Here is a 25,767-nt window from a genome sequence, read left to right as displayed (position 1 = left end):
CAGAATAAGCTCCATGTGAGAAATGCAACAGGGGCCATTTGGAAAGGGCCGGGGCTTACGAATCCCTTTAAACTCTCCCATGGCCACCCTTTGTCACACCCCCTGGAACCAGGTAAGTGATTGGACAGGGTGAGTATCCAATTCTGGGAGGAGGTTGGGTATTTAAGGAGGTGTCTGTGAGTGTGTAGGTGTGGTGTTGGGTGAGGACAGGAGGAAGTGTAGGACGTCCTAGCAACCAGGAGGCAAAAGCATTTGGAGTGTGGAGGATATTGTTAAATAGGGGGCCTGTGGAGTGTTTATGTAAGAGAGGAGAGAGTGTGAGAGTGGAGGTAGAGTAGGCAAAGTGGATTAGTAGTAGTGGAAGAGCTAGTATTGGTAATTGGGAGTGTGGAGAGTGTGGAAGCAGAGGTCAAGACCACCCACCAAAAACAGATCCATTCAGAACTTTGAAAGCTGCTCCACTACGTCCTTGAAAGGAGAGACCGGAGAGCCTTTGCAAAGACCCGACTTCCTCAAGGGTGAGATCAATACTAAATTCCGACGCTGGAATGCTCCACATCAATCTCTTTTTTTGGAGCCCAGACAAAGATGATTGCGAGACGGTGGACCTGCTACATTGCTCAGTTACTAATCGGGGAAGCCCAGCAAGCCTTCCAAGACTTAAATCCTGACAGGCAACCCCCTTACGAAGACCTTAAGACTGGAATCCTAGAATGTATGGGACAAAATCACGAGCATTACCGAATGTGCTTATGTCATCTAAGACTAAGATATGGATAGACCCCAAGACAAAAGTCATACCGGGAGCATTACCTGACAAATAAGCAGCTAGTGAATAAGAACTTGGAGGAAGTGAAGATGTTTATTGTGGAGCAATTTATCGACTCTCTTCTGCCATATCTTCAGAAGGTTGTATGGCAGTTACATGAGCCCACCTTGGAGTAAGCCATACAAATGGCGCATGTCCTTCAATGGGCCATGTCCTTCCGAGACCTTGGGCGGATCCTAAGAAAATGACAGAAGCCCAGCCAAACGGTCGCTCAAAAGAGGACAACCCTTTGCTGCGGAAACTGGCCCCGGTTTTCCCAAGCTCTTCCAGGAACCCCCTTAAAGTTCTGATAGCCATAGATGCCCGTCCTAAAGGAGGAGTTACCACAGAGGGGTGACCCAAAACCTCCCCAGTCGGGCAGAACCCATCCGATGCTATACCTGCAGAAGAATTGGTCACATAGCCTGCCGTTGCAGTGAGAAGCCTCGGGAAAAACACATGGAGATTGGATTTTCTACTAGGAGTCTCAGCCAGGAGACAGCTGGAGAAGAGGACCTTTGTATGAACCAGATCCTGAATATGTGGCTGACGTATTCCAGGAAGATGATCCACCCAAGACAAACACCTGGGCTTTCTACACCACTGGGGAGAGTGGCCCACAGTTCCACATACCTGTTCACATTAACGGACGGCCGGTTAAAGCCCTTCTGGATTCAGGGGGGAAGAAGATGGTCATTTGTGCTGATTTCATTTCTGCGGAAGAGCTGGAACGGACTATCTTGCCCGAATAATCAGAAGGTCACAAATGTATTTGCACTATGAAGAACTTTCGAGGTTGATCGATGTATTGGACTTAGAAGAATCTGAGTGTAGCAATGTATTTGCACTTAGAAGAATTTTCGAAGGTAGACAATGTATTGCACTTAGCAGAATCTGATGTAGCCAATGTACTAACCACCCCTGCTCCTCTCCCGCATACCTCCCAAGTACCACACATGGCCCAGGGTCAGCCAAACCACACACAAAACACACACATCCAACACAACACACACTCTCACACAACTAACAATCCCAGGCACTGGGCCTTACCCCTCCCGATGCAACAATCCACTGAACTCAATCCAAACTCACTTAGAAAGCCAACACGCACCGATCCCAGTTTCTCCTGGTTCTGCAAGCATCAACCAAAGAGCACAGCCTCTGTCCTGTCCCTCTTCCCTCACTAACCCACCCCGCCCTCTTAGACAGATCCACGTGAGCGCCTGGAAACCATGCTAGAACTAGTCACTGAGGAGTGACTAATTGCCATCAATTTCTCTTTTGCTTACTGCAAAGTCTGTAAAAGGGCAGAGCCCTGATATTGTAGAACTTTAAGTAGCCTCTTCTTGAGCATCCAAATCGAAAGGGGGAACCAAATCCAGAACCAGATCCATTATGACTTTATTTGAGGCACAAGCTACATGACCTCATGAAGTTGTGCTGGACCGCCCTGGCATCTCTGAAAGCTAAACTGTTTGGGCATAATCATCTTTAAATTGACCAGTGAAGAACCTGATGGATAAGAGGGATAAATCCCCTTAATCCAATCCCTTAGCAATTCAAATGGAGAAGCAAAAATTGGTTTAAGAGGGAAGACCGGCTCAGGTATGGAAGCTAGTGCCTGCGTCATGGGTACCTTTGAACAGGGGTGTATGGTATGTAACAAAAGGGAACATTTGACATTGGGTTTATTTCCTGTGATAATGAAAGTATATGTTGTTTCACGACCAGAACATTGTCCAAAATAGGGAGGGTACAAGGGTTGGTGTAGTTGGGAGAAGGTGGGAAGTGGGAGTCTTTAAGGGTTCATGAGAGGGGACCACAACCCTGCCATAAATAGTTTCAGAACTAAACAAATTTGAAATAAAAGTTTCTTAAACACATAGATCAATGGACAGGATATCTACTTTTCTTGTGCTTTGAAAGTTGTGTTCATATCTCATTACCCATGGAATCGATTTTCCCTGGAGTTTGTATTGAGAGGGACAGGAAGTAGCTGTTATTGGATTTTTACAAACCAGGTCTTCTGATCTAAGTGAAATGAAATGAATAATGGTTGCAAGTCTCTGCCCGACTGATCCAAAGTTAAGGCTATTATGAAATACCTTTTTCTTTTGTTTTTTTATCCTAAAGAAATGTAGCTTTACTGCACGTAATCAGATATTCAGCTTGCCTTCCATTCTTGTGATCATTATCTATTGTGCGAAAAAATAGGAGAATTCATTAAGGAACTTCCATATCATTACCCCAGAAAGTGATTTCCCTTGAGGCCTACAATTAAAATATTCAGTTCCCCTTGTTTAGGAGCACTGTCACGCTGGAAGATGCTCTTGGTCTTGGGTATCTGTGCACATGATTTGGCAGAATGTGAAATTACTTCTCTGACCTGAAGAGAGCATGCAAGTATTGATGACTTTCATGAAGGTGGATTTTATGGATTAGGGTAGATGGGTGAAATGTGTTTAGTGAATTCGAATTTGCAGGATGTAAAATCGACATCTGACCTATCCTATGTATGTATGAAATCTACCCAAAATAACGTTATTGTTCTTAACAATGTTGATTGGAAGAATGGGCCCATGGCTCCTGGCTGTGATGTATTCTCTCTGTAGCTCTGTTTTGATTGTCTCCTTTGATCTCTACCATACCATTAAATGCTCTTCACCCAACTATTACCCTTATTCCTTCCCTTAACCTGTGCATCAACCACCTTTGATTTATACCCACAATATGAACTATGATGACTCTTTGATTTCCCACTACTTTATTACCAGAGTTGCATTGCACTTTGTTTCTCAAAGTCCATGTGTTTCCATGTAGACAAACCTCCAACTATTCCCATCATGCTACTTGGACCTGTAGATTAATTGTTTTTTCTTCTCTCTATTAATTACAGGTCCTCTTATTACTACCACTGTCTGTTCTTTAAGAGCAAAAGAAAAAGAAGAGCCATTCCCAATGCATAATGAGTACTCCAAAGCAGTACACAGGATAAATAATTCTACAGGTGAGTGAGCTCTCTGTAAGCAGTGGCATTACAGTAAATCATAATGTCTACTCAACAGCTAAGACATGTTTTTGGTTTTGCTTACCTTCAAAATCAACCAAACAAAACGATCATTGTTGGGGAACAAAACGTGATCTAGCATTGTTCTCAGTGCCCAGTCTTGTGTAACAGGTATCTAATGGTCACATGAAAATGCCTTGGGTTAGTCTGCCCCACTTGCCCACAGTGTGTTTCAAATGGCTAGCTGCATGCCAGATTAATATCTCCGACACACAGTCCGGTACCCTTCCCTTTATGGAGGAATTGTATGCCAGAGATAACTAAGAGCACCCAACCTCTGCTCCAGTCCACTGTAGGGGTGTCCAAGCCCATGCTGTTGTCACAGTGCTGCTGGTCTAGATATGGTCCAAGAACAGTTTTGGTATAGACTGATGTGAGGAACTAATAACTGTTTGATTATTGTGCTTGTTTGTTTTCTGAATGGAATTGATTTTAATTGTTAACTGCAATTATTATTTTTTTCTTTTTCCTTTTATGGACTTTGAAAATGAATTTTTGGGTTTTAGTTCCTTGTATAAATTGAGATTGGTTTTTATGCCTTTTATGTCTATTATCTGTTTTGTATTTTGTAAACCAAAACACAAAAAAGAATAAAAAAAAAAAGATATGGTCCAGTTAATCAGATCAGTCAACTGCCTGATGAATATCAGATCTTCAGTTAAATTCCAGGCTGTTGCTGGCTCCCCCTCCACCTTTAGCCAGTCGCATGGACAAGTTAAAACATACGTTATATATTGTTCTTCCCACTTTTTCTGCTACATATGGCATCTGGGGGTTATGCAAATCTGTTTAACAAGCAACCCTTGTGACCCTCCGCACAACCTCATACTAGAACTTTTGTATTGTCAGGCAACCCTATGAAAGAAAATAAGGCAACCTCTCACTTCTGCTCCCCCCGAGCTCTTAGGAAGGTGCCAGACTGATTTCAAGATTAATTTTATATATGGAATGTGTAATGAAATCCTCCTACAATATGCTGAACATTGACAGAGGTAACATATCCACAAAGTCATGATCCATGTATAGCACTTGTGTTGCATTTACTTAGTATTATTCAGAATGTTGTTGTCCCACTATTGTGGCAGGTCAGCGTGCTGTTTAACAGCTGCAGTGCATCATTTGAAAGATTTTAATTGTGTTACTCTGAGTAAACTATCAAATATCACATTAAAATATGTATGCTTCATAGTGGAGCAGTTCTGGGGTCATTTTATAATTTATTTTCCACAGTGAATGTCTGTGCTCTCTGCTTGCCCTTCTGATATGGCACGTTGCTCACTTGCAGAAAAACAAGGGATTACAGTTAACCAATGTTGTAAGGAGATGGGAGCAAGCGTCAACCATCAAATGAACATAATGCAGTCCTAGTGGTGTTGTGTCAAATTAAAAGGGCCTATACTAAGAAACCTATTGTCAAACCTTACAACTAATACAAAATGGTGTGCGATGCAATAGCTTGGATCTCGCTTCCCCGCGTTTTGAGCATGGGGTAAGATGGGATCTTGGAGCTAAGTTTTCCCAGCATGAGTCGACAGTTCCACTTGCAGCTATCGGGATCGTTGATGGCCATGTCTCATTTCTCTTGAAAGTCTCTTGCCTTCGCAGGCCTGTCGTATTCAATAACAATACATAAGTTCCTTATACAAAATCAAAGTTTGTTTCCTGATTTTTCTTTGGTTGAGGATTTTTCATCCCTGGGTCCCCCTCTTTCAGGTGCTGACCCCTCTGTACTTTCAGCCTTCCTCCTCTGGGTTCACTATGGCTTTTCCTTCACTCACAAATCTAATGTCCTTTTAAACAGTTCTAGTGGACATCCCTCGGCCGGGTTCACCTTTGTCAATGCACTCTTTCTTGGGACTTTAGACTTTGCCGCCTTCTTGCAAGCATCCCTCTTCCAGGTTCACTCTTCCTAACTTCATCTTCACATTTACTTTCAATGTATACACGATTCCCTTCCATTGCTTTCTCATTTGGCGGGATTCACTTGACTTACTTTCTTTATAGTTCTTAGGTCAAAGGCTTTCGACTGTACAGGAATTTTGCTTGATCTCTTGTATGACCACTTTACCTATCTTGCCGGCTCTCCTACAACCTTTTATCAGTAGTTTCACTCTGACAGGGATCGACCAGAGTTTCTCAGAGCAGCACCCACCTGGTGCCAGTTCCCTTGTGCAGCTGGTCTCCCCTTTACAATTACAGTTCTTTGACCTTATTTTGCTCTGCTGCTTTGCCACTTTCATTCATGATAGCCCAGTTCTTATCGGTTTTCCCTTCGACTCTCCAGCTGTGATGAACAGCTTGGCTTTCCTCGTAAATGAAGTCAAGGCTGGTACAACGGTAGCAGGAGTTTCCCTCGCTCTGGCTTACCAGGGTCGATACGCTGCATGTACCATTGACATCTGCTGCAACACACTTGGGCTATTGTCCTCGGTCTTATGATTCCTTCTTCAGAGGTTTTGCAGGGTTTTGTTGAAAAAGGCAAGGTCGTGTCTCTCCTCGTCAGCCTCTCGATATTTGCCGCGTTTCTCCTCCTCTTGAACTGCAGGGTCTGGATAGCTGTCTCGTTGTGCGGTCTACCTTGCTTGTACTCTGCTCTCTTGCTCCACCTTTTATCTCTTTGGGGAAGGGAAATGGCCTTCAGGTGTGTGTGATTCTGATCAATTGCCTGACTTTGCCTGACCCTTGCATTGGGACATGTCAGGTAAACAGCTCTGGTGTTAGTCCGTTCTCTGGTGTATCGTATGAAAGTTTTTGTGTCAGAAAGGGGGTTGGAGGTAGTGGTTTTGAATGTCCTATGTGGTAGGGTGGGGAAAAGGTGTTGAAAGAATGGGGATACCGCATCTAACATGTCGGTGTCCCACTCCCACTTCCCAAGGACCCCCCCCCATCCAGGGTGATCCTCTTTCTCCGGTCCACTGCCAGGAACTGGATCCAATAGCGATGGCCACGTCCTGGCCACCTGGATGACAGATCCCCAGGGACTAGCTAGGGAGACACCTTCAGGTTTCTCACAATGTGTTAAAGCATTTTTTGGAGAGGCCTCTGGTAAGTGGGTTGCGATAAAAGTTGTATTTTCATGCTGCTTTGTGTTGGCCCTGGACAAAAGGGAGGGGCCTAGCCAACTCACAATTGTATCAGGGTTCAAACTGGTAAACACTGCCCAAATGGTAAAACCCTCAAATGCCTCTCAGATGCTCCATCCCTGGATGGAGCTTTCGGATCAGTCCACCCAGCTAGCTAGTTTTGGGAGCTTGAGCATACTTTTGACGGCTAAATCCAGATGAAGTGTTGGTGTCAAGGAAGCAGCTATGCACAATATGGCTGGAAAGAACACTTGTTCTGGTGACCAGAGCAGTGGAGAATATTGCCCCTACTCGCCAAAATATCCTTGAAAGAACGCTGATATTCCTTGTTTTGTAGACATTTATGTAGCCTTGTGTTGCGCATACACATTGAAAGGAAGTCGCAAAGGGCAGAATGGGAGAAATTATGTCTTGCAGTGAGGAAAAAGCCTGTAGTTGACTTTGCCTCAAAAAGGTTTCCAGGACCGCCACACCGTTTGGGCATAATCAGCCCTGCAGGAAAGGTGTGAGTCACCTACTTTTACTCCCTAAAAATAGTCAAATTCTCCCAAAAAAGAAAAATATGGAGAACAAATGCTCCAAAAAAATAGGAAACAGAGATAAGGTACCTGTCCCTCCGCTTTCACCTGCACAGCTGTATAGATATGTATGGCCAAGTGGCATACGTACTGCCGCAGGAAGAAACTAGTACTGCCTGATTTGAACAGGTGAACATGTGCCTTTTTAAAGTGCATAAATAACTGGGTGCAAAGAGATAGTTTTACAAAAACGTTGTTGTTTTAAAATGAAAACATGTTTGTATTTGTTTATAATATATTCCGATTAGGATGGGACTTACTTTTTTGCTCCTAAAAAAATCATTTAACAGGCAGATTTAAAAAATAGGGAGTAAAATGCTCCCACTTCAAAATATTATCCTGATCACTGGGCATAGTCCTCTAAAAAGGAATTGGTGAGAAATCTGATGGGCAATAAGGAGGAAGGGAGAGTCCCCTAAATCTGAACGTCAAGCAATTTGAATAGATACATACCAAAGAAGACTGCAGATCTTCAAGAAATGTCCAAGGGGCTCAAGAGGAGAGAGACTACTGAGGTATGGAAGTCAGTCCATGTGTAATGTGTGCCTGTGTACAGAGGAGTATTATTTTTATAACAAAATGGACATTTTAACATTGTTTGGATTTCCTGGGATAATAGAAATGGATTTTGTTCTCCACTACAAAATTGTCCATAACAAGCAGAGTGCAGGGGTTGGTATAGTTGGGAGAGGGTTGGAAGTGTGAGTCTTTAAGAAGGCATGAGTGGGCCACCACAACCGTGCCATAATTATAATTGAGAAGGGTATGTCTAAAAAATATAATTTCGGAAACTAGTCACATTTTAAAATAAAACATTTCTTAAACACATATATCCAGGCATAGGATATCTAATTTTCTATGCTTTGCAAGATGTACTCTGTTCTCAGAACACTTAAAATAGATTTACCGGGGGTTTGGATTAAGAGGGACAGAACATACCCAATATTGTAATTCTGTAAAGCAGGTCTTCCAATCTAACTGATGTGTGCTAATTAAATAAAGTAAATAATGGTGGCAAACATCTTCCCAAACTATCCAGAGTTGTAGGTATTTGACCACATCTTATTACGAAATAAATTTGTTTTTCAATCCGAGATAAATGTAGGTTTTACTGTACTGCACAGAATCAAAAATTCTGCTTGTTTTCCATTCTGGTGTTTCTTATCTATGTACTAAAGAGCGGAAGAAGGATTTAATATACTCCCATGATGCAATTCCACTAAGTGAATCCCCTCAGACAGTATAAAATAAATGAGTATCTAAAATATTCAGTTCCCATTGATGACGAGCATTGTCACACTGAAAGCTGCTCTTGGTCTTGTATATTTGTGCACACAATTTTGCTAGAGTTGAAATTTACGGTAACCAGTAATTACATTGCAGGGAAAAATAGAGGGACAATAACTGAAGGGTACTGTATCGGGATGAAAAAATAACGAAATATAGGCAATAATATAGTATTGCAGGTTTGGGTTTAAGTAGGGGATAAAAATCAAAATGGACCTCACTTAAAAATAGTATAAAGGGGAGGACAAAAAAGAGGAAAGACTGGTATAAGTGGACACGAAAGACAGGTATACGTGGATACGGGGATCAGGGGCGTCCCTCCGTAAAGGGTATTATCAACGCAAAAGTAGGTTGAAAGTAATCTGGTAAAAGTGAAAAGTTAGTGAAAAGACTTAAAAACCACGAAACCAGGATTCCTTTTATTAAAAGGTCCACTAGCTGACAGTCACAGACTATAGAAACAGGCGGCTTGTAGATAATTTGTGATGTAAAAGGTATGTTGTTATTTTTTTAAGTTCATGTTTCGTTATATATGTATTTAGATGTAATGTAAGCGTTAAAATCACATATAACCGAAATGACTTTCCCGACCTGGAGAGAGCCATCAAGTATTAATGACTTTTGTGACTGGTGGTTTTATGGGATAGGTTGGATAGGTGAGATATGTTTAGTGCATTTGTGTTTGTAGAATGCAAATAGGTAACTACTTTTCAAAAGTACATATGCAACCTACCAAGAATGTTATTGTTCTTAAAAATATTGATTGGACCAATACTTAACAGATCATTGCATGTGCCCAATACCTACTGGGTCAGAATCAAATTGCTTTGTATCTCATTTTGATTGTTTCTTGTGATCCCCTCGGTACCACTGCACACACTTCTTCCTTGATGTTTATTTCACAACTGTTACACTTATTTGTTCCCTTAACCTGGGCAATCACTACCATTGATTTCTGCCCACGTAATGCAATATTATGACATTTGTTGAGTTCCTAGTACTTAATTACTTGAGTTGCATTAGACTTTGTTTCTCAAATTCCATGTATTGCTGTGCTGTGTAGTAAAACACTTCGCTACTCTTATTATGATACCTAGATCCATAGATGAATTGATCTTTCTGTACTCCTTTAATAATAGGGCAACGTATCACTACCACTGTCTGTTCTTTGAGAGCGAAACAAAAAGAAAAGCCATTGCCAATGCATAATGACTACGCCAAACCAGTGCACAGGTTAAATCATTCCACAGGTGAGTGATCTGTCTGTAAGCAGTGCCATACAGTATGGGTAGTGTCATTGCACGGCTGGCACATATTTTTTTCAAATGTATATTGGTCTTTCTCTTGTTTACATGCCGATATCCACCAAACACAACATTCATTTTTGGGAGTGCAGCATTGTTCTCCGATCTCAGTCTCATGTAAGAGGCATGTATCTAGTGGGAACATCAGTGTCTTAGGTTGGTCAGACCCAGTTGCCCACAGATTACCATCGTCTGTTTTGGATGACCTGTTGCATACAAGATTCATAGCTCCAACACACTGTTTACTGTCTTTCCCATTAGGAAGACCTTTCATCCGGGAGATATCTTAGAGCACCCAACCTCTGCTCCATACCACTGAAGGGGGAAGAGGGTACAGACCCACACTATTTCTACAGTGCAGGTATTCCAGATGGGGTCCATTTAATCCCATCAGTCAGCTACCTGGTCATTATCAATACTTTAGTGTATTTTCATGCCGTGTCTGCCCTCCCTTTAACCAGGCACACGGGAAGGTTCATAAACTTTATACATGGTTTTTCCCCCCTTTTTGTTTTCTTCATATGGCTATCTGAAAGTTTATGCAAATCTCTTTCACCAGTAACCCTTGTGAATCTCCAAGACCTCAGACTAGAAGCTTTGTATTGTCTGGCAACCCTACACTGCAAGATAAGGCAACCTCTTCCTTCTCCTCCTGGCTTCTATGGCAGTGGCAAGAATGATTTTAAGGTTTATGTCCTATATGTATCCCATCTGTCATAAAACGCTTATATTTTATTTACGAACACTAACAGAGGTAACATGTATCCACAAAGTAATGATCAAACTATAATTAAACTAGCATTGCATTTATGTAACTCAGTATATTGGCAGAGTTTTGTTGTCCTACTAGCATGACTTGTCAGTTTTGTGCGTCACCATTTTTAAAAAATGTTTAATTATGTAACCCTCCGAGCAAACTATAAAGCATCATATTGAAATTCTGTATGCTTCACACTGGAGCAGTTCTAGAGCCATTTTAGAACATGATCCTTTTCCGCATTAAATGGCTGTGCTTTTTGATCCTCTCTCTGCTATGGCATGTTTCCTTCTTGCTGCCCCTATTGGATTTTCATGTTTTTCTAATTGGAGAGAAATCCTGTGCCTCCTCCCTTTTATTATTTGGTCATGCTGTGAGTTTGTCCATGAAAAGTTACATGTTATAACTTGACTCAAATCCAGTATTGCATTGGCCGGCTTGTGTTTCGGCCATCATTTATATGTTGGAGACTTCCTCAGGATCATAAATACACTTCATCTGAGCTGAAAGAGTGATCTAAATTACAAGAGGGATAATACAGGTGTATACATTGAATTACATTGCATAGTGTCACAACCGAGGGATCAACAGATGACTTGAAGGCAAGATACATGGTTCAAAGGTATCATACACAACAGAAAAATAAGGGATGTGGGTTAATCAAGGTATTAAGGTTGTTTTTAGATGGGTGTCTAGTGAGAACTGTACAATCACTAACTGTCCCATGTCCGAGGGCGGCAGAGGGAAACTCCTGCCAAGTCAAAGGCATCTCCCGCCCACTCCTTGCTTGGCGAAGTATCTGACCTGCAGATAGTTGGCGCTAGAGGACCGAAGAACTCTAGCATGGAGGTATTTGGGGAGAGAACGCTGGAAGTAGAGAGGTCCCAGGCCCCAGATAGCCTTGTGGATGATGCAAAGGGTCTTGAATTTGATCCTTGGAGCCAGTGGAGATATTTTAGGACTGGAGAGCCAAGGATTAGTCTTGAAGCCCTATTTTTGGTCTCACAAGAAAGTGAGGGGAAGGGACCCAAGGATGGAGGCCAGAGAGAGGGAGGGAAACAGGGAGAAGGTGTCCCACTGAGAAGGATCTCTGTCTTACTGGCATTAAGGCAGAGAACATTAGCAGAGCACCAAGCCTGTATAGCAGTCAGGCAATCCGGTATGAGAGAGGAAGGAGAGGAGGTAGAGGGAGCTTGAAGGAGAGCCGAGTGTCGTCTGCATAACACTGGAAGTGAGGAGAGAAGGTGGAGATCAAGTGAGCCAGAGGGGCAAGGTAGATATTGGAGAGCCATGGCGATAGTATAGAGCCCTGAGGGATGGCACAGCTAGAAGGTCAGGTGGAGGATACGAAAGGACCCAATTGCACTTGGCAGGGTCGGTTTGAAAGAAAGGAGGTCAGCCACGCCAGTGTCCGGTCTGTGATGCCAAGGGTATCACAGAGATGATTTATGAGGATGGCATGATTGATCGCGTCAAAAGCAGAAGAAAGATAGAGAAGGTTCAGAACAGAGGGAGAGTTAGAATCTAGGTTTGAGAGCAGGCCTTCACGGGTGTTCAGGAGAGCAGTTTCTGTGCCTCTAGATGCTCCGATGCCAGACTGGTGGTTATGCTGGCAGCCAGCTGATTCAGTGTGGTGGGTTAGTTGGGAGATGATCAACTTCTCCATGAGTTTGCCCAAGAAAGGGGTGCTAGAGATAGGGTGATAGTTAGCCGGGCATGAATGGTATGCAGATTACTTTTTTAGGAGAGGTTGCACAAGGGAGTGCTAGAGGGGTTGTGGGAAAGAGCCAGTGGCAAAGGAGTTGTTACAGCGGTCAGCCAAAGAAGGGGCGAGGGAGGAGATGTTGTCCTTTGACAGTTCTGGAAGAGCAGAGGAGCACCTGTTAGGAGGAGACTTTCATAGAGTGGACTACTCTAGAGACCTTATCCGGTGCAATGGGAGAGGAGAACAGTGGCGTGGTGAAGAGGAGCACTAAGGTAGGCAAGAGAAGGAGGGGAGTTGAGGACAGTCCGGACAGGATGTCATGAGTTCTGGAGGAAAAGTGGGAGGCCAGTGCAGTGGGCCTGAGAGGGGAGAGGAGGAGACTGCAGTAGGATTGGAAAATTCCTTGCAGATTTTGAAAGGTTCAGCCGTGTTATTGGTGGCCCCAGAGATGCGGGCTTGGACATGAGCTCTCTTCTTGGAGAGGATGGTGAAACAATCTTGTCTTTGGAGTAGACCGCAGACTAGTTTTTCAGAGGATGTATTTGAGGCATGCCACTTCCCCTCAGCAGCTTTACACTTGGGTTTCAAGGCTGCCAAATCGAAGTCCTACCAAGAGTTGCATTTGGAGGCAGGCTTCATGTGGATCTTCCTCACAGGGGCAAGGATGTCACAATTGTAGATGGAGAGATGGATTTTAGAATGACGGTGAAGGAGACTGGCAGTGCGGGCAGAGGCATCGTCAGGGGGCCAGGGAGCTCAATGTGGGAGGAGAGAGTAGGCAGACCAGGAGAGAGGAGAAGTTAGAGGGTTGAGGAGAGGAATGCCCATTGCGATGAGAGCATCCAGGGTGTTTCCTGCAGAGTGGGTGGGCCAGAGGGAAGAATTGTGAGCGAGAGGGAGTCACAGAGGTCACAAAAGAGTACAGAGCCCAGGTCCTGAGAGTCGAGGTGGATATTAAAGTCCCCAAGGAAGAGAAGTTTGGCAGAGGGGACCAGGAGAGAAGAGGAGAGGTCTGCCCGTTCCGAGAGGAAAAAGGGGGTAGGTCCACGGGGCCTGTACATCGTGGCGAAAGTGAGGGAGATGGTAGGAGAGACACAGCCTGCAGATGAGCCATTCAAAGAAGGAATAGGATTGAGTTGGAATGATGGTGGCCCGAACCCACTCTGGAAAGATCAGGGCCACTCCACCCCAGACCAAGTGGTCCCGGGAATGGATAGGATTTTGTAGCCGTTGGGGAGAAGGGTGTCAAAAGAAGTGACAGAGCTGGCCTTGAACCATGACCTCAATGTTAAGGTCTTCAAGTAGGAAACAGACTTCAGAGCAAGTGTTGAGGGTAGCTAAGTGTAGCTGGTTACCCCCATTAAATATTTTCCTGGGCGAAGAAGTGGGGGGCAAGAGGATGGGGGATCAAGGGGGGAAAGAGGGCAGCGGGGCTGCAGGAGAAGGGGGGGGGGTTTAGAAAAGATGATAGACGCCTATCAAAAAGGAGGAGGTTAGGATGAGAGCCCTGGGCCATGATAGTGCCATTACGATAGACATTGATGATGTACATGGACAATGAGAAGTGAACCAAGAGCACTTCCCATCTGGTACCACCATTAATGGGACAGGAAGAAAAAGGGGAGAGAACAGAGACAATATGGGGAGTCCATAGGTCAGGAGATAGAACGACAAAGAGAATGGCAGTGACAGTCTGGCGGTATCATTGATGTAGGCGTCTGCAATGGGCAGACCTGGGTTGGAGACCAGGAGAGCCTTCTTAAATGTTCCAGGCTTTGAGAGAGAGGGGGGGATAGGTGATGGAGTAGCAGTTGGAATAAATAGGAGAGATGAGAGCACCATATGGACGGGGGGATCAGGAGGTGTGCAGAGGTGGGAGAGGGACAGAACTGCACAGTGCACGGCAGGACTCACCAGGCGGCCTAGTAGCCAAACTGAGCAAAAGAACACCACTAATAACAAGGGACCCAGTGAGGGGAGCAGAGCAAGAGGTACAAGAGATGAAAGGTTCAGACATATATTAGGACTCAACTTGCACATAAGTTTCATACAGAAAAGAGCAAAATTGAAAAAATCATTTAGCACAGAAAATGCATGGGGTACATTCTAGTAAAGGCCTAAAATGCAGCAGAAAAACAAATCATGTGCAGGGTTAAATCACACAGCTAGATTCAGGTTGCTGAAACAACAGTGGTAGAGAGGCCTAATAAATCACCGCAAACAGTCAGGGCATAAAGGTTGCACATTTTCAGAGTAATGAGGAGGAAGTTACTGTGTGAAAACAATTGGGGAGGAAGGCACAGAATGAGGAATAAAATTCAGCAACAATGTGAGGAGGAGTAAAGGCTTCAGGTGTGGATCCACGACAAAAGTCAAATAGCACATTGTTGGAGAATCACAAGACCAACATAGAGGCCACATAGTTTGCAAGCATGTCAATGCAAAAAGTGCAAAGCCAATGACGCTGGGCCGGAGTGAGCAAGTGAGGCAGACCATGAGATGTGCAAGTGGTGAGGGTGATGAGGCCTTAACCCTGGGTGCAGGATGTTAGTCACAAGGCAGGTGTGTGCGGGATCTGGGTAAAATTAGGGGGGCCCACACAGCCCGTGCAGGCTTGGACAGGGACAGACAGGTGCCTTAGCTGTGGGCCTTTGTTCGGTGGCCAGATCAGCCTGCCGGCTCCCAGATGGCCACAAGAAGGATCAGCACAGCCTATCCCCATGGAGCGGGCAGGCTTTAGGAGAAAGAGTGAGGTACTCCAGTGCCTTAGCATGGCGCCGGCCATCATAGAGGGGATCGGGCCCAATGAAAGAAATAGTGGAAATAATGCCAGATGCTCACCCAGCGATCATCCGCTCAATGAATGAGCTTGTTGTCGGTGCAAATAAGTCGACCGATCCGAGGCCGGCAAAACAGGAGAATGGAAGGCGTCTTGGACACAAAGGGCCGATCTGTGGGCCTTGGATCGGGGCCCGGCTCCCAGATGGCCACAAGAAGGACCAGCACAGCCAATCCACATGGAGCGGGCAGGCTTTAGGAGAAAGAGTGAGGCACTCCAGTGCCTAAGTATGGTGGCAGCCATCATAGAGGGGATCGGGGCTCACTGAACAAAATGGTGGAAATAATGCCCCACGCTCACCCAGCGCTCACCTCCTCAATGAAGGAGCTTGTCGTCGGTGCAAATGAGGCAACCGCTTTGAGGCTGGCACAGCAGGAGAATGGAAGGTGTCCTGGACACAAAGGGCACAGGACACAAAGGGTTTGGCCGTGTATTTACAAAACAATGTGTATTTCACCATAAATAATGTGGTGATATGTTTCTGTTTCCTATGTTCTTAGAAAACAAAACCTACCTTCAAATCAATTCTATCGTCTTCCAATGTTTGGTGAGGACAAATCGGAGCTCAGTCTTCTTAAGAAAAGAATGTTGCCAGTCACTTGCCATTTGATGGCCATTCATCAAGTCACATGGTTCGTGGCACATGAGGTGCGCTCTTAGGTGTTAGATGAAACTGAAGAAAGCACTAATAAAAAATCTCTCAACAATTGTGAGCAGAGTGCACCAACAAAATGGAAGGAAATATAGGCAGTGGACACGAGACAGCGAGGGGGGAAATGAGATTGTATCTTATAATTAAGACTGACTCCATTAAACCTAATTCCAGAAGAACATAATTGATGGAAAAAGGGCAATTACAAAAGGAAGATTCAGAAGGAAGCAATAATAATGACATATATAGCCAGCCTATTGAAAGGTGCATGTTTAACCCAAAAAAGTCTCAATTATTTAAAAAAACTATCATGGGTGAAAACATGTACATTAAAATAAGAAAAAGATAATCTTAGTTGTTTACAATCTAGGTCCCCCGACATAGGGATCAAGTCCAGAATCAATTGACTTCCTTTTCGTTAAACAGGTAACAATACTGCAATGCATATGGGCTCATCCAAAATCTGTATTTGTGGAAAGTCTCAGTATGATGTACTAGCCCTGGTAAATATACTGACAGCCATTGGATATCTTCATTTGAACTCGTTTCATGGCTTTGTATTTTGAAAATGTGCTTCTTTTCCAACAGTGGGATCTTATCTTCAACACCTTGTTTATGTTCAAGTGATATTAACACTGACCATTCATTATGCTTTTTCAAAAGATAGTGATTGGTCCTAGAGGCTGTACGTTTTTGGTGGGGACTCAACTTTGATGGTCACTCCCTGTAGGTTGTTATCATCCACAAACACAGGGAAACTGCTATTCTATTTAAATAGACTGACTAAATTGTAAAGTATAAGATGGGAACACATGGCAACACGATTACAGTGCTGACATTTACAGTGAAGCCTTTCCCGCACCTAACCATTCATCATCGTGTAATGCTCAGATGCCAAAAGATTGGTGGCACCGTCTGTTAGGGAGTTTTACTAAAGTTCGCCTAGGACTGTAGAAGACTCTCCTTTTAGTGTACATGGCTCCAACTCTTAGTATAGGCCTGAACTACCCAAAAGGTTTGGTAGCAATGGCTGAGCAGCCAGGCTTACTCTAGGAGAGAGAAGGGCTGCAGTAGAATACAAAGACCTTTGAGCACACAAACATTCAAGATGATACTTACACACTTGCAGTTATATATAAATATAGTTATGTATTATACAAACAAAGTCATGTTACGTTTACTTGTCAGTGCAGGTGAGTAAGAGAAACGCTATACATATATCCGGTAAGACTTTTGCAGTTGTAACAATTGAATAGTAGGCCTTAAGTTAGAATTCAGGCAACGGAAAGAGTTTCTTAAGGTTAGCAATACTATTCATCAACCAACAATCCCAAAATTATAATACTGGTAGGTAAACTCACTTTACACACACTTGTAGAATAGTAGGAAGCAATTTAAGGTAAGTAAAAGCACTTTGACAATTAAACTCAGAATCACTGTTTCAGAAAAGAAATGAATGAATCAAAACCTGCACAGAGGTAAGACTTGTTTTACTTTTACAGATGCTTTAGGCTTTAGACGTCCTTCCATATCTAGTTAAGAGTATTTCAGAGTCAGATTGAGGGGCAAAATTACAGCCACCTACAAAGAAGAAATTCTCCTAGCAAAATGTGAAACCTATAATAACAGGATTGACAAAGCAAGCTCCAGTACTAGAGAACATTTTAACATCTTAAGAGAAGTTGAATCACCCACCCCCCACAGATAACTGCATCAAAGACCAAAAATGGTGTACCAATATTCAAGAAGCATTAGCCAACACAATCACTATGCTCCAAAATAAAATAGCCACCAAGAAACTAAACATGCCCTCCCAAGGAAATATGTGGATTCATAGTTCTACTACCCCCAAGCCGGCTGAGCGCTTCAAATTCTCCCCTGTGTTTCCCCAAGAAGTGCAACAAATCATATCCTCACTTAAACCCTCCAATTACCAAGGCGACGCCTGTCCTGCCTCCGTCATAAAAGAAGCAGCGAGTGTACTCGCCCCCTTCATCACCTCATTGATAAATGCTTTCTTCCGCATGCCCCCTCTATTCTGAAGAATGCATGGGTATTACCTCTATTAAAAAAACATCTCTAGACCCAAATATACCTACAAATTTTAGACCTATCATGACAGTCCTCTTCTTACTAAAGATAATTGACAAAGCCACCCACAACCAAATACAAAATTATCTAGAGGCCAACAAACTACTCGGACTCTGCCAATCTGGCTTCAGGCCCCAACACGGCACTGAAACAGCCCTGATTGACCTAAAGATACAGATCGACGATATGAAAGATAAAGGTAAATCTGCCCTCTTGCTTCTGCTGGACTTGTCTGCCGCCTTTGATCTTGTTGATCATAATATTCTATGTAAGCACCTTCACACTGCGGTACAATTTTCAACAGAAGCAACAGCATGGATCCACTCCTTTTTAAACAACAGATCCACGAGAGTCTTCTCTGCCACAGCCGCAGCCGACCCTATCCTAATTTCCTGTGGAGTTCCACAAGGATCCTGTGTCTCGCCAACCATGTACAATGCGTTTACCAAACCACTGTTTGATGATCTGGATTCAATGGGTGTCACTGACATTAATTATGCAGCTGACACCCATATCCTCATACCTCTGACTGGCGACTATGACAAAGACCTCATCCTTATAGATAAAATATACTTCATCATTCAGGCCTGGATGGCCACACACAGCCTCTGCCTGAATGATGAGAAGACAGAGCTTCTCCTCCTAGCTACTCCTATTAACATGAATAAATTGAGCGACCAATACTAGTCCTTCATCATTGATGGAAACAACATCAGAGTTGCTAAGGAGCCCAACTCCTTTTTGAATTTGCACAAACAGGTGAGTGCAACAGCCTCTGCAACAGCATACACGTGCAAACTCAGATGTCATGATCACTGCTTCCAAGGAGTCAGGAACAGCCCAACGTCCTTGGAAGCAGGCCCCTAACCGTTATCTTAGGCACCAGCCGGTCCCCACTGGGACCTTTTGGACCTTGTCCTGGCGCCGGTGGCACCAGGCTCATCAAAGCCATCGGTCCCGGCACTGGAAGCGCCGGGCTCATAATATGTATGAAGATGCTTGGGTGGACTTACCTGCAGCAGACCATGCTGCTTTCTTACCAGCCACATAGGAATCCTCTGTGAACAGGAACTACTTTCTTACCTGGGTGGGGCAAGCTCCACTCCCTGGATACAACACGGGAACTCTTCTGGAACTGGAACTCTTTTCTTACCTAGGCGGGGCCGTAGAGGAAGACGCCTCATCACTCCAAGGCTATTTAAACCACACCCGATTGAACAAACGTGCTTCGCGTTATTCTGCATCTCCAGCAGAACGCTCACCGAGTCTGTTCCAGCCTTTCTTCCTTCCGATCCTGAACCTGCAAGAACAATACTTACCACTCCTGTATCCAGTATTCAGCAGCACCTGCAAAGACAAGAAACAACAGGTTAGAACTGCAACCTTTACACGCAGCGCTTTCCTCACCTGATCCATCGGCAGCGAACATTTCTTCACGCTGCACCTCCGCCTGTGAAGACAAAAGCATTGTTATTACTTACCGGCACTCCGCGAATTCCGGATTTCTTCAACGCTGCAACCCAGCATCTGAAAGACAAACAAAGAGACATTAGACAGGTATTTACTCGCGTCCATCGCGCTCGCCACAGTAGAACGCCTGCAAATACTCTGGCGTTTCCCAGCATCTCTTCAGCACGAACTCACAGCTGCAAGGGAAAAGAGACAGTTAGAGCGCTTGCATTTACTTACGCATTTCCAAGCGCTTCATTCCAAGGCTCTGGCTCCAACTTCGGCTCTCTTCACACCATCTCCTATCTCAAGAGCCCTGCAAGACAAATAGGAAAAAGCATTATACAGAGTCCTGTTCTATATTAACGTGCCCGCGCACCTAAAGACTAAAAGGACTAAAAAGGTGTCCAGAAACTCACCGCTCGTGCAGTTAACGACGATAGCGATCCTCTGATGTCAAGAGGCCTATGTTTCACCAGTGAAGGAACTGGCAACGGCACCCTGCACCAGACGCAGATGGAGAGTCCAGCATTCACCTATCTAAGAAATCTCACTCTTCGAGTTCGACACACAGTGCGAAGAGGTTCGGCCCCAGAAGCAAATCGAGTCCTGCACATCACTTTTCGGGTCACAGACACCTTCCTGCCAAGACCAGAGCCTCCGTGGGAATCAGGTGAGCGTTACAGAACGCGAAGCCCACCGCAAAACTCCTACCCAGGCGCAATGGAAACCTCAGACACTGATCAATTAGCCCAGTTGCTTGGGGAACTAAGAGCAGAAGTACATGCAACTCGTCAGGAAACAAACTCTCTAAGAAGAGAGCTGATAATTTCCAAGGAGCGAACAGAGGACCTCGCTAGGCAATTGCTACAAACGCAGGCAGGACAGACACCTTTGCCCGCGCCAGGAGGAAGTTATCCTTCTGCATCATCCTTAAATCCTGTGCAAATCAATCTACCCGGCAATGTGCCCTTGGCTCCGCCCGAACGCTTTTTTGGTGACCCAAAGAAATTTGCAGTGTTCCTTAACCAGTGCCGCCTACACTTCTTATGTCGACCAGCTGCCTTCCCAACAGATCAGACCAAGGTGGCTTTCGTGCTTTCTTATCTCAGTGGCAGCGCCGCAGATTGGTCGATCCCTTTAGTCACTCAGGATGATCCGGTTCTGCATGATTTCCAGGCCTTCCAGTCCAGCATGGAGAAACTGTTCGCAAGACATGCACAAGGGCAGGCCTTGGACAATGAACTTCTTTCGTTACGACAGGGTAATCAAGACCTCTTGACTTATATAGCCTCATTCAACAGGCTTATAGTGGAAACTCAATGACCTGAGGATAAGAGAATAACGCTCTTCTACAGAGGCCTGCGTGGAGAGCTCAAGGATGTGTTAGCTCAAGTCGTGAATCCTCCACAAGAATGCTCAGACTATATTGACTTAGTTGTCCAATTGGCCCACAGATTACAGAACAGGAAGGCTGATCGTTCCAAATTTGATACCCGAATGTTTTCTAAACCACAGACCTCTACTAGGGGAGCTGACACTGTGGAACCCATGCAAATAGGGGGCATGAAAGGACCTTTAACCCAAAAGGAGCGGGAAAGAAGAAGACAGCTGCAATTATGCCTCTATTGCGGAAACTCGGGGCACTTTCTTCGAGACTGTCCAGTGAAACCAGCTAAGAAGGCTGTAGGAGCCGCAGATACCTGTACCACAAATTCTGAGCAGGGAAACGACCTAGCCCGACAAGTGTAGAGGTCCTCTTGCCGAGCGTTAAACTCTGTCCCGTGACCTCGCATTTCGTGGTGCCTATGGTCCTCATTAGTCCTGAACGTCCGGATCGTTTGCATGCAATTGAAGCTTACATCGACAGCGGAGCAATCGGTAATTATGTGGACCGTGAACTGGTATCAAGGATGAATCTACCCCTTGTCCCTAAGGCAGTAAAAGACGTCATTACTACAGTGGATGGCACGGAGATAGCCCCCGGACCAGTAACGCACGCCACCCAAGAAGTGACGTTAGTGAGCCAAGATGGACACCGGGAGAAAATAGTGTTCGATGTGATCAAGGCCCCTCAGTTCCAGATCATTCTGGGAATCCCTTGGTTAGAGAAGCACAATCCTCAGATCGATTGGCGAGCAAAGACTGTTCAGTTTCCAGAATGTTTTACCACTTGTTATCCTCGGCCTGATGTTTCACTGGCGGCAATCTCTTCTGAGGTTCCCAAATTACCTCCCGAATACCAGGAATTCCAAGACGTCTTTCGGAAGGACCAAGCTAACACCCTGCCTCCTCATAGGTCTTACGACTGTCAAATAGATCTGATACCCGGAACAACTCCTCCTTGCAGTAGGATTTATGCCCTCACCGAGCCAGAGAATCTTCACCTCAGACAATATCTGGACCAGTACCTAGCTAACGGGTTTATCCGTCCTTCAAAATCTCCAGCTTCCTCGGCTTTGTTCTTCGTTCCGAAAAAGGAAGGAGACCTTAGGACTTGTATAGATTACCGCGCCCTGAATCAAATCACCGTTAAAAACAGATACCCGTTACCTTTGATCCCTGAACTCCTGGACCAAGTCAAAGACGCATGTATATATACAAAGTTGGATCTCAGAGGAGCCTACCATTTGGTACGAATAAAAGAGGGCGATGAATGGAAGACGGCCTTCCGCACCAAGTATGGGCTGTTTGAATATCAAGTTATGCCCTTTGGACTTTGCAACGCTCCTGCCGCCTTCCAGTATTTTATGAATGATGTCCTTAGAGAACTCATTGATGTGTGTGTTGTTGTCTACATTGATGACATCCTCGTCTATTCATCATCTGAAGAAGAACATCGGAAACACGTTAGAGAGGTCCTCGAGAGATTACGTCAACATAACCTTTTTGCTAAGCTCGAAAAATGCTTCAACGTAACTGAAGTTGAGTTCCTGGGATTCATATTGTCACCTAACGGAGTCCATATGGATTCAAAGAAAGTCGATGCAATCATCAAGTGGCCTTCACCAACCTCTGTAAAAGGAGTCCAAAGCATGTTGGGCTTCGCTAACTTTTACCGCAGATTCATCCCTGAATTCTCTCGAATAGTCCAGCCCATCACCGCTCTGTTAAAGAAAAACAAACGTTTTGAGTGGTCTACCGAGGCAGAACAAGCTTTTCAGGATTTAAAGACTAAATTAATTTCTGCACCTGTTCTAAAACATCCTCGCCCACAACTCCCCTACATCGTAGAAACAGATGCTTCTAGTCTTGCTATGGGGGCAGTTTTATCACAAAGGGATCCGGTCACACACCAATTACATCCTGTAGCCTTTTGGTCCCGCAAATTCTCGGCTCCCGAGATCAACTATTCAATTACAGACAAGGAACTTTTAGCTATCAGATCGGCCTTCAAAGCCTGGCGGCATTATCTTTTGGGAGCCAGACACACAGTCACCGTAATGACTGATCACCGCAACTTACAGTATCTGAAGACAGCCAAAGCTCAGTCTTCCAGGCAGCTTCGCTGGGCTCTGTTTTTGGCTGAGTTTGACTTTATAATTACTTATCGACCAGGCAGTAAAAATGGAAAAGCAGATGCCCTCTCCCGGATGGGAATAGATGAACATTTGACCAATCCAGAACCAATACCCATAATCCCAGAACAAAGGATTTTGGGCTTGGTCAGCGCTCAATCCTTTGAAGACATTAAGACTACAGTCAAATCACTTTTAACTCCGGTCGACTTACAGGACTGTCAATTAAAAGGAAAAGAATTCTCAGTGGATCGAGACCTACCATATTTCCGAGGACGATTGTACTTGCCCAGTGAGAAAATACAAAAACAGGTAATCTCCTGTTATCACGATTCACTAATGGAGGGTCACCCTGGCATAACCAAAACCATGGAAAAGGTCAAAAGACATTTCTGGTGGCCATCATGGAAGAAGGACATTAGAGACTTTGTAATCTCCTGCGGTGTGTGTGCCCAGAATAAGAGTCAGAAGGAGAAACCAGCCGGTCTCTTACACCCACTAGAGATCCCTCCCTGTCCATGGCATACCCTGTCCATGGATTTCATCACGGACTTACCTCCATGCTCAGGGTATAATACCATTTTAGTAGTCGTGGATCTATTCTCCAAGATGGCTCACTTCATTCCCCTGAAGGGCCTACCTTCAGCTTCAGTATTAGCCCGAGAATTCTTAGAAAACATCGTTCGGTTACACGGTTTCCCCTCGGTTTTGGTCTCCGATAGGGGAAGTCAATTCATCTCCCACTTTTGGCGAAGTTGCTGTCGTTTAGCCCAAATTGATGTGAGACTTTCTACCAGTCACCATCCCCAAACTGACGGACAAACCGAGAGGACAAATCAAACTCTAGAGCAATATCTACGTTGCATGCTCCAACAAACTGAAAACCCTTGGAAGGACATTCTTTGGATCGCTGAATACGCCTATAACAATTCGACTCATTCTGGAACCGGGAAGACTCCCTTCTTCCTATTATACGGACACCATCCTAGAACCTCTAACCTGGATCCTCCCCAAGAATTCGAAACACCTGCTGTGGATCACTTGCACTCGGAGATCACTCGTGCTTTTAAGGAAGCCACTGCCCATCTGCAAAGAGCTAAAGCTCAGTTTAAGAAAGGAGCAGATCAGCACCGTAAAGAGGCCCCTCACTACGCAGTGGGAGATCAGGTCTGGTTATCCACTAAGCACCTACCTCTAAAAGGACCCCGCATCATCCCGAGATACCTTGGACCCTATCTTATCTCCACCATAATTAATCCGGTGGCTGTTAAATTGGAATTGCCTTCGCATATGAAAATACATCCAGTATTCCATGTCTCCTTACTAAAACCAGTGCAACCAGGAACCCGATTGACCGAACTCCCGGAACCTGTTTTAGTAGATGGAGAACTTGAGTTTGAAGTAAAGAACATCCTAGACTCCAAAATCTCCAAATCTAAATTATATTACATGGTTGATTGGAAAGGATACGGCCCCCAGGAAAGGTCTTGGGAACCCTCAGAGCATGTCCACGCACCTCGTCTGGTCAAGAAATTCCATTTGAATCACCCCGACAAGCCAAAACCCCCAGAGAAGACACGCTTGGGAGGGGCCTTGAGGGGGGGTGCTGTCATGATCACTGCTTCCAAGGAGTCAGGAACAGCCCAACGTCCTTGGAAGCAGGCCCCTAACCGTTATCTTAGGCACCAGCCGGTCCCCACTGGGACCTTTTGGACCTTGTCCTGGCGCCGGTGGCACCAGGCTCATCAAAGCCATCGGTCCCGGCACTGGAAGCGCCGGGCTCATAATATGTATGAAGATGCTTGGGTGGACTTACCTGCAGCAGACCATGCTGCTTACTTACCAGCCACATAGGAATCCTCTGTGAACAGGAACTACTTTCTTACCTGGGTGGGGCAAGCTCCACTCCCTGGATACAACACGGGAACTCTTCTGGAACTGGAACTCTTTTCTTACCTAGGCGGGGCCGTGGAGGAAGACGCCTCATCACTCCAAGGCTATTTAAACCACACCCGATTGAACAAACGTGCTTCGCGTTATTCTGCATCTGCAGCAGTACGCTCACTGAGTCTGTTCCAGCCTTTCTTCCTTCCGATCCTGAACCTGCAAGAACAATACTTACCACTCCTGTATCCAGTATTCAGCAGCACCTGCAAAGACAAGAAACAACAGGTTAGCACTGCAACCTTTACACGCAGCGCTTTCCTCACCTGATCCATCGGCAGCGAACATTTCTTCACGCTGCACCTCCGCCTGTGAAGACAAAAGCATTGTTATTACTTACCGGCACTCCGCGAATTCCGGATTTCTTCAACGCTGCAACCCAGCATCTGAAAGACAAACGAAGAGACATTAGACAGGTATTTACTCACGTCCATCGCGCTCGCCACAGTAGAACGCCTGCAAATACTCCGGCGTTTTCCAGCATCTCTTCAGCACGAACTCACAGCTGCAAGGGAAAAGAGACAGTTAGAGCGCTTGCATTTACTTACGCATTTCCAAGCGCTTCATTCCAAGGCTCTGGCTCCAACTTCGGCTCTCTTCACACCATCTCCTATCTCAAGAGCCCTGCAAGACAAATAGGAAAAAGCATTATACAGAGTCCTGTTCTATATTAACGTGCCCGCGC

At 44.9% G+C, this 25,767-nt stretch overlaps 1 protein-coding gene across 1 annotated transcript in view; it reads left to right on the top strand.

Moving 5' to 3' along the window:
• LOC138487920 (zinc finger protein 37A-like) overlaps window positions 1-25,767 on the top strand; it is a 291,426-nt gene that overhangs the window by 158,441 nt on the left and 107,218 nt on the right. The window contains exons 3-4 of the mRNA XM_069614546.1: window positions 3,705-3,815; window positions 9,963-10,073. Of these exons, the coding sequence (XP_069470647.1) occupies window positions 3,705-3,815; window positions 9,963-10,073 (222 nt within the window). The remainder of the gene's footprint in view (window positions 1-3,704; window positions 3,816-9,962; window positions 10,074-25,767) is intronic.

The sequence above is a fragment of the Ambystoma mexicanum genome, chromosome 9 (assembly GCF_040938575.1).
Source record: "Ambystoma mexicanum isolate Mex_15411 chromosome 9, UKY_AmexF1_1, whole genome shotgun sequence".
NCBI classification, from domain to species: Eukaryota; Metazoa; Chordata; class Amphibia; order Caudata; family Ambystomatidae; genus Ambystoma; species Ambystoma mexicanum.
The sequence above is the reverse complement of the archived record's forward strand: the minus strand, read 5'-3'. Positions and strand labels throughout refer to the sequence as shown.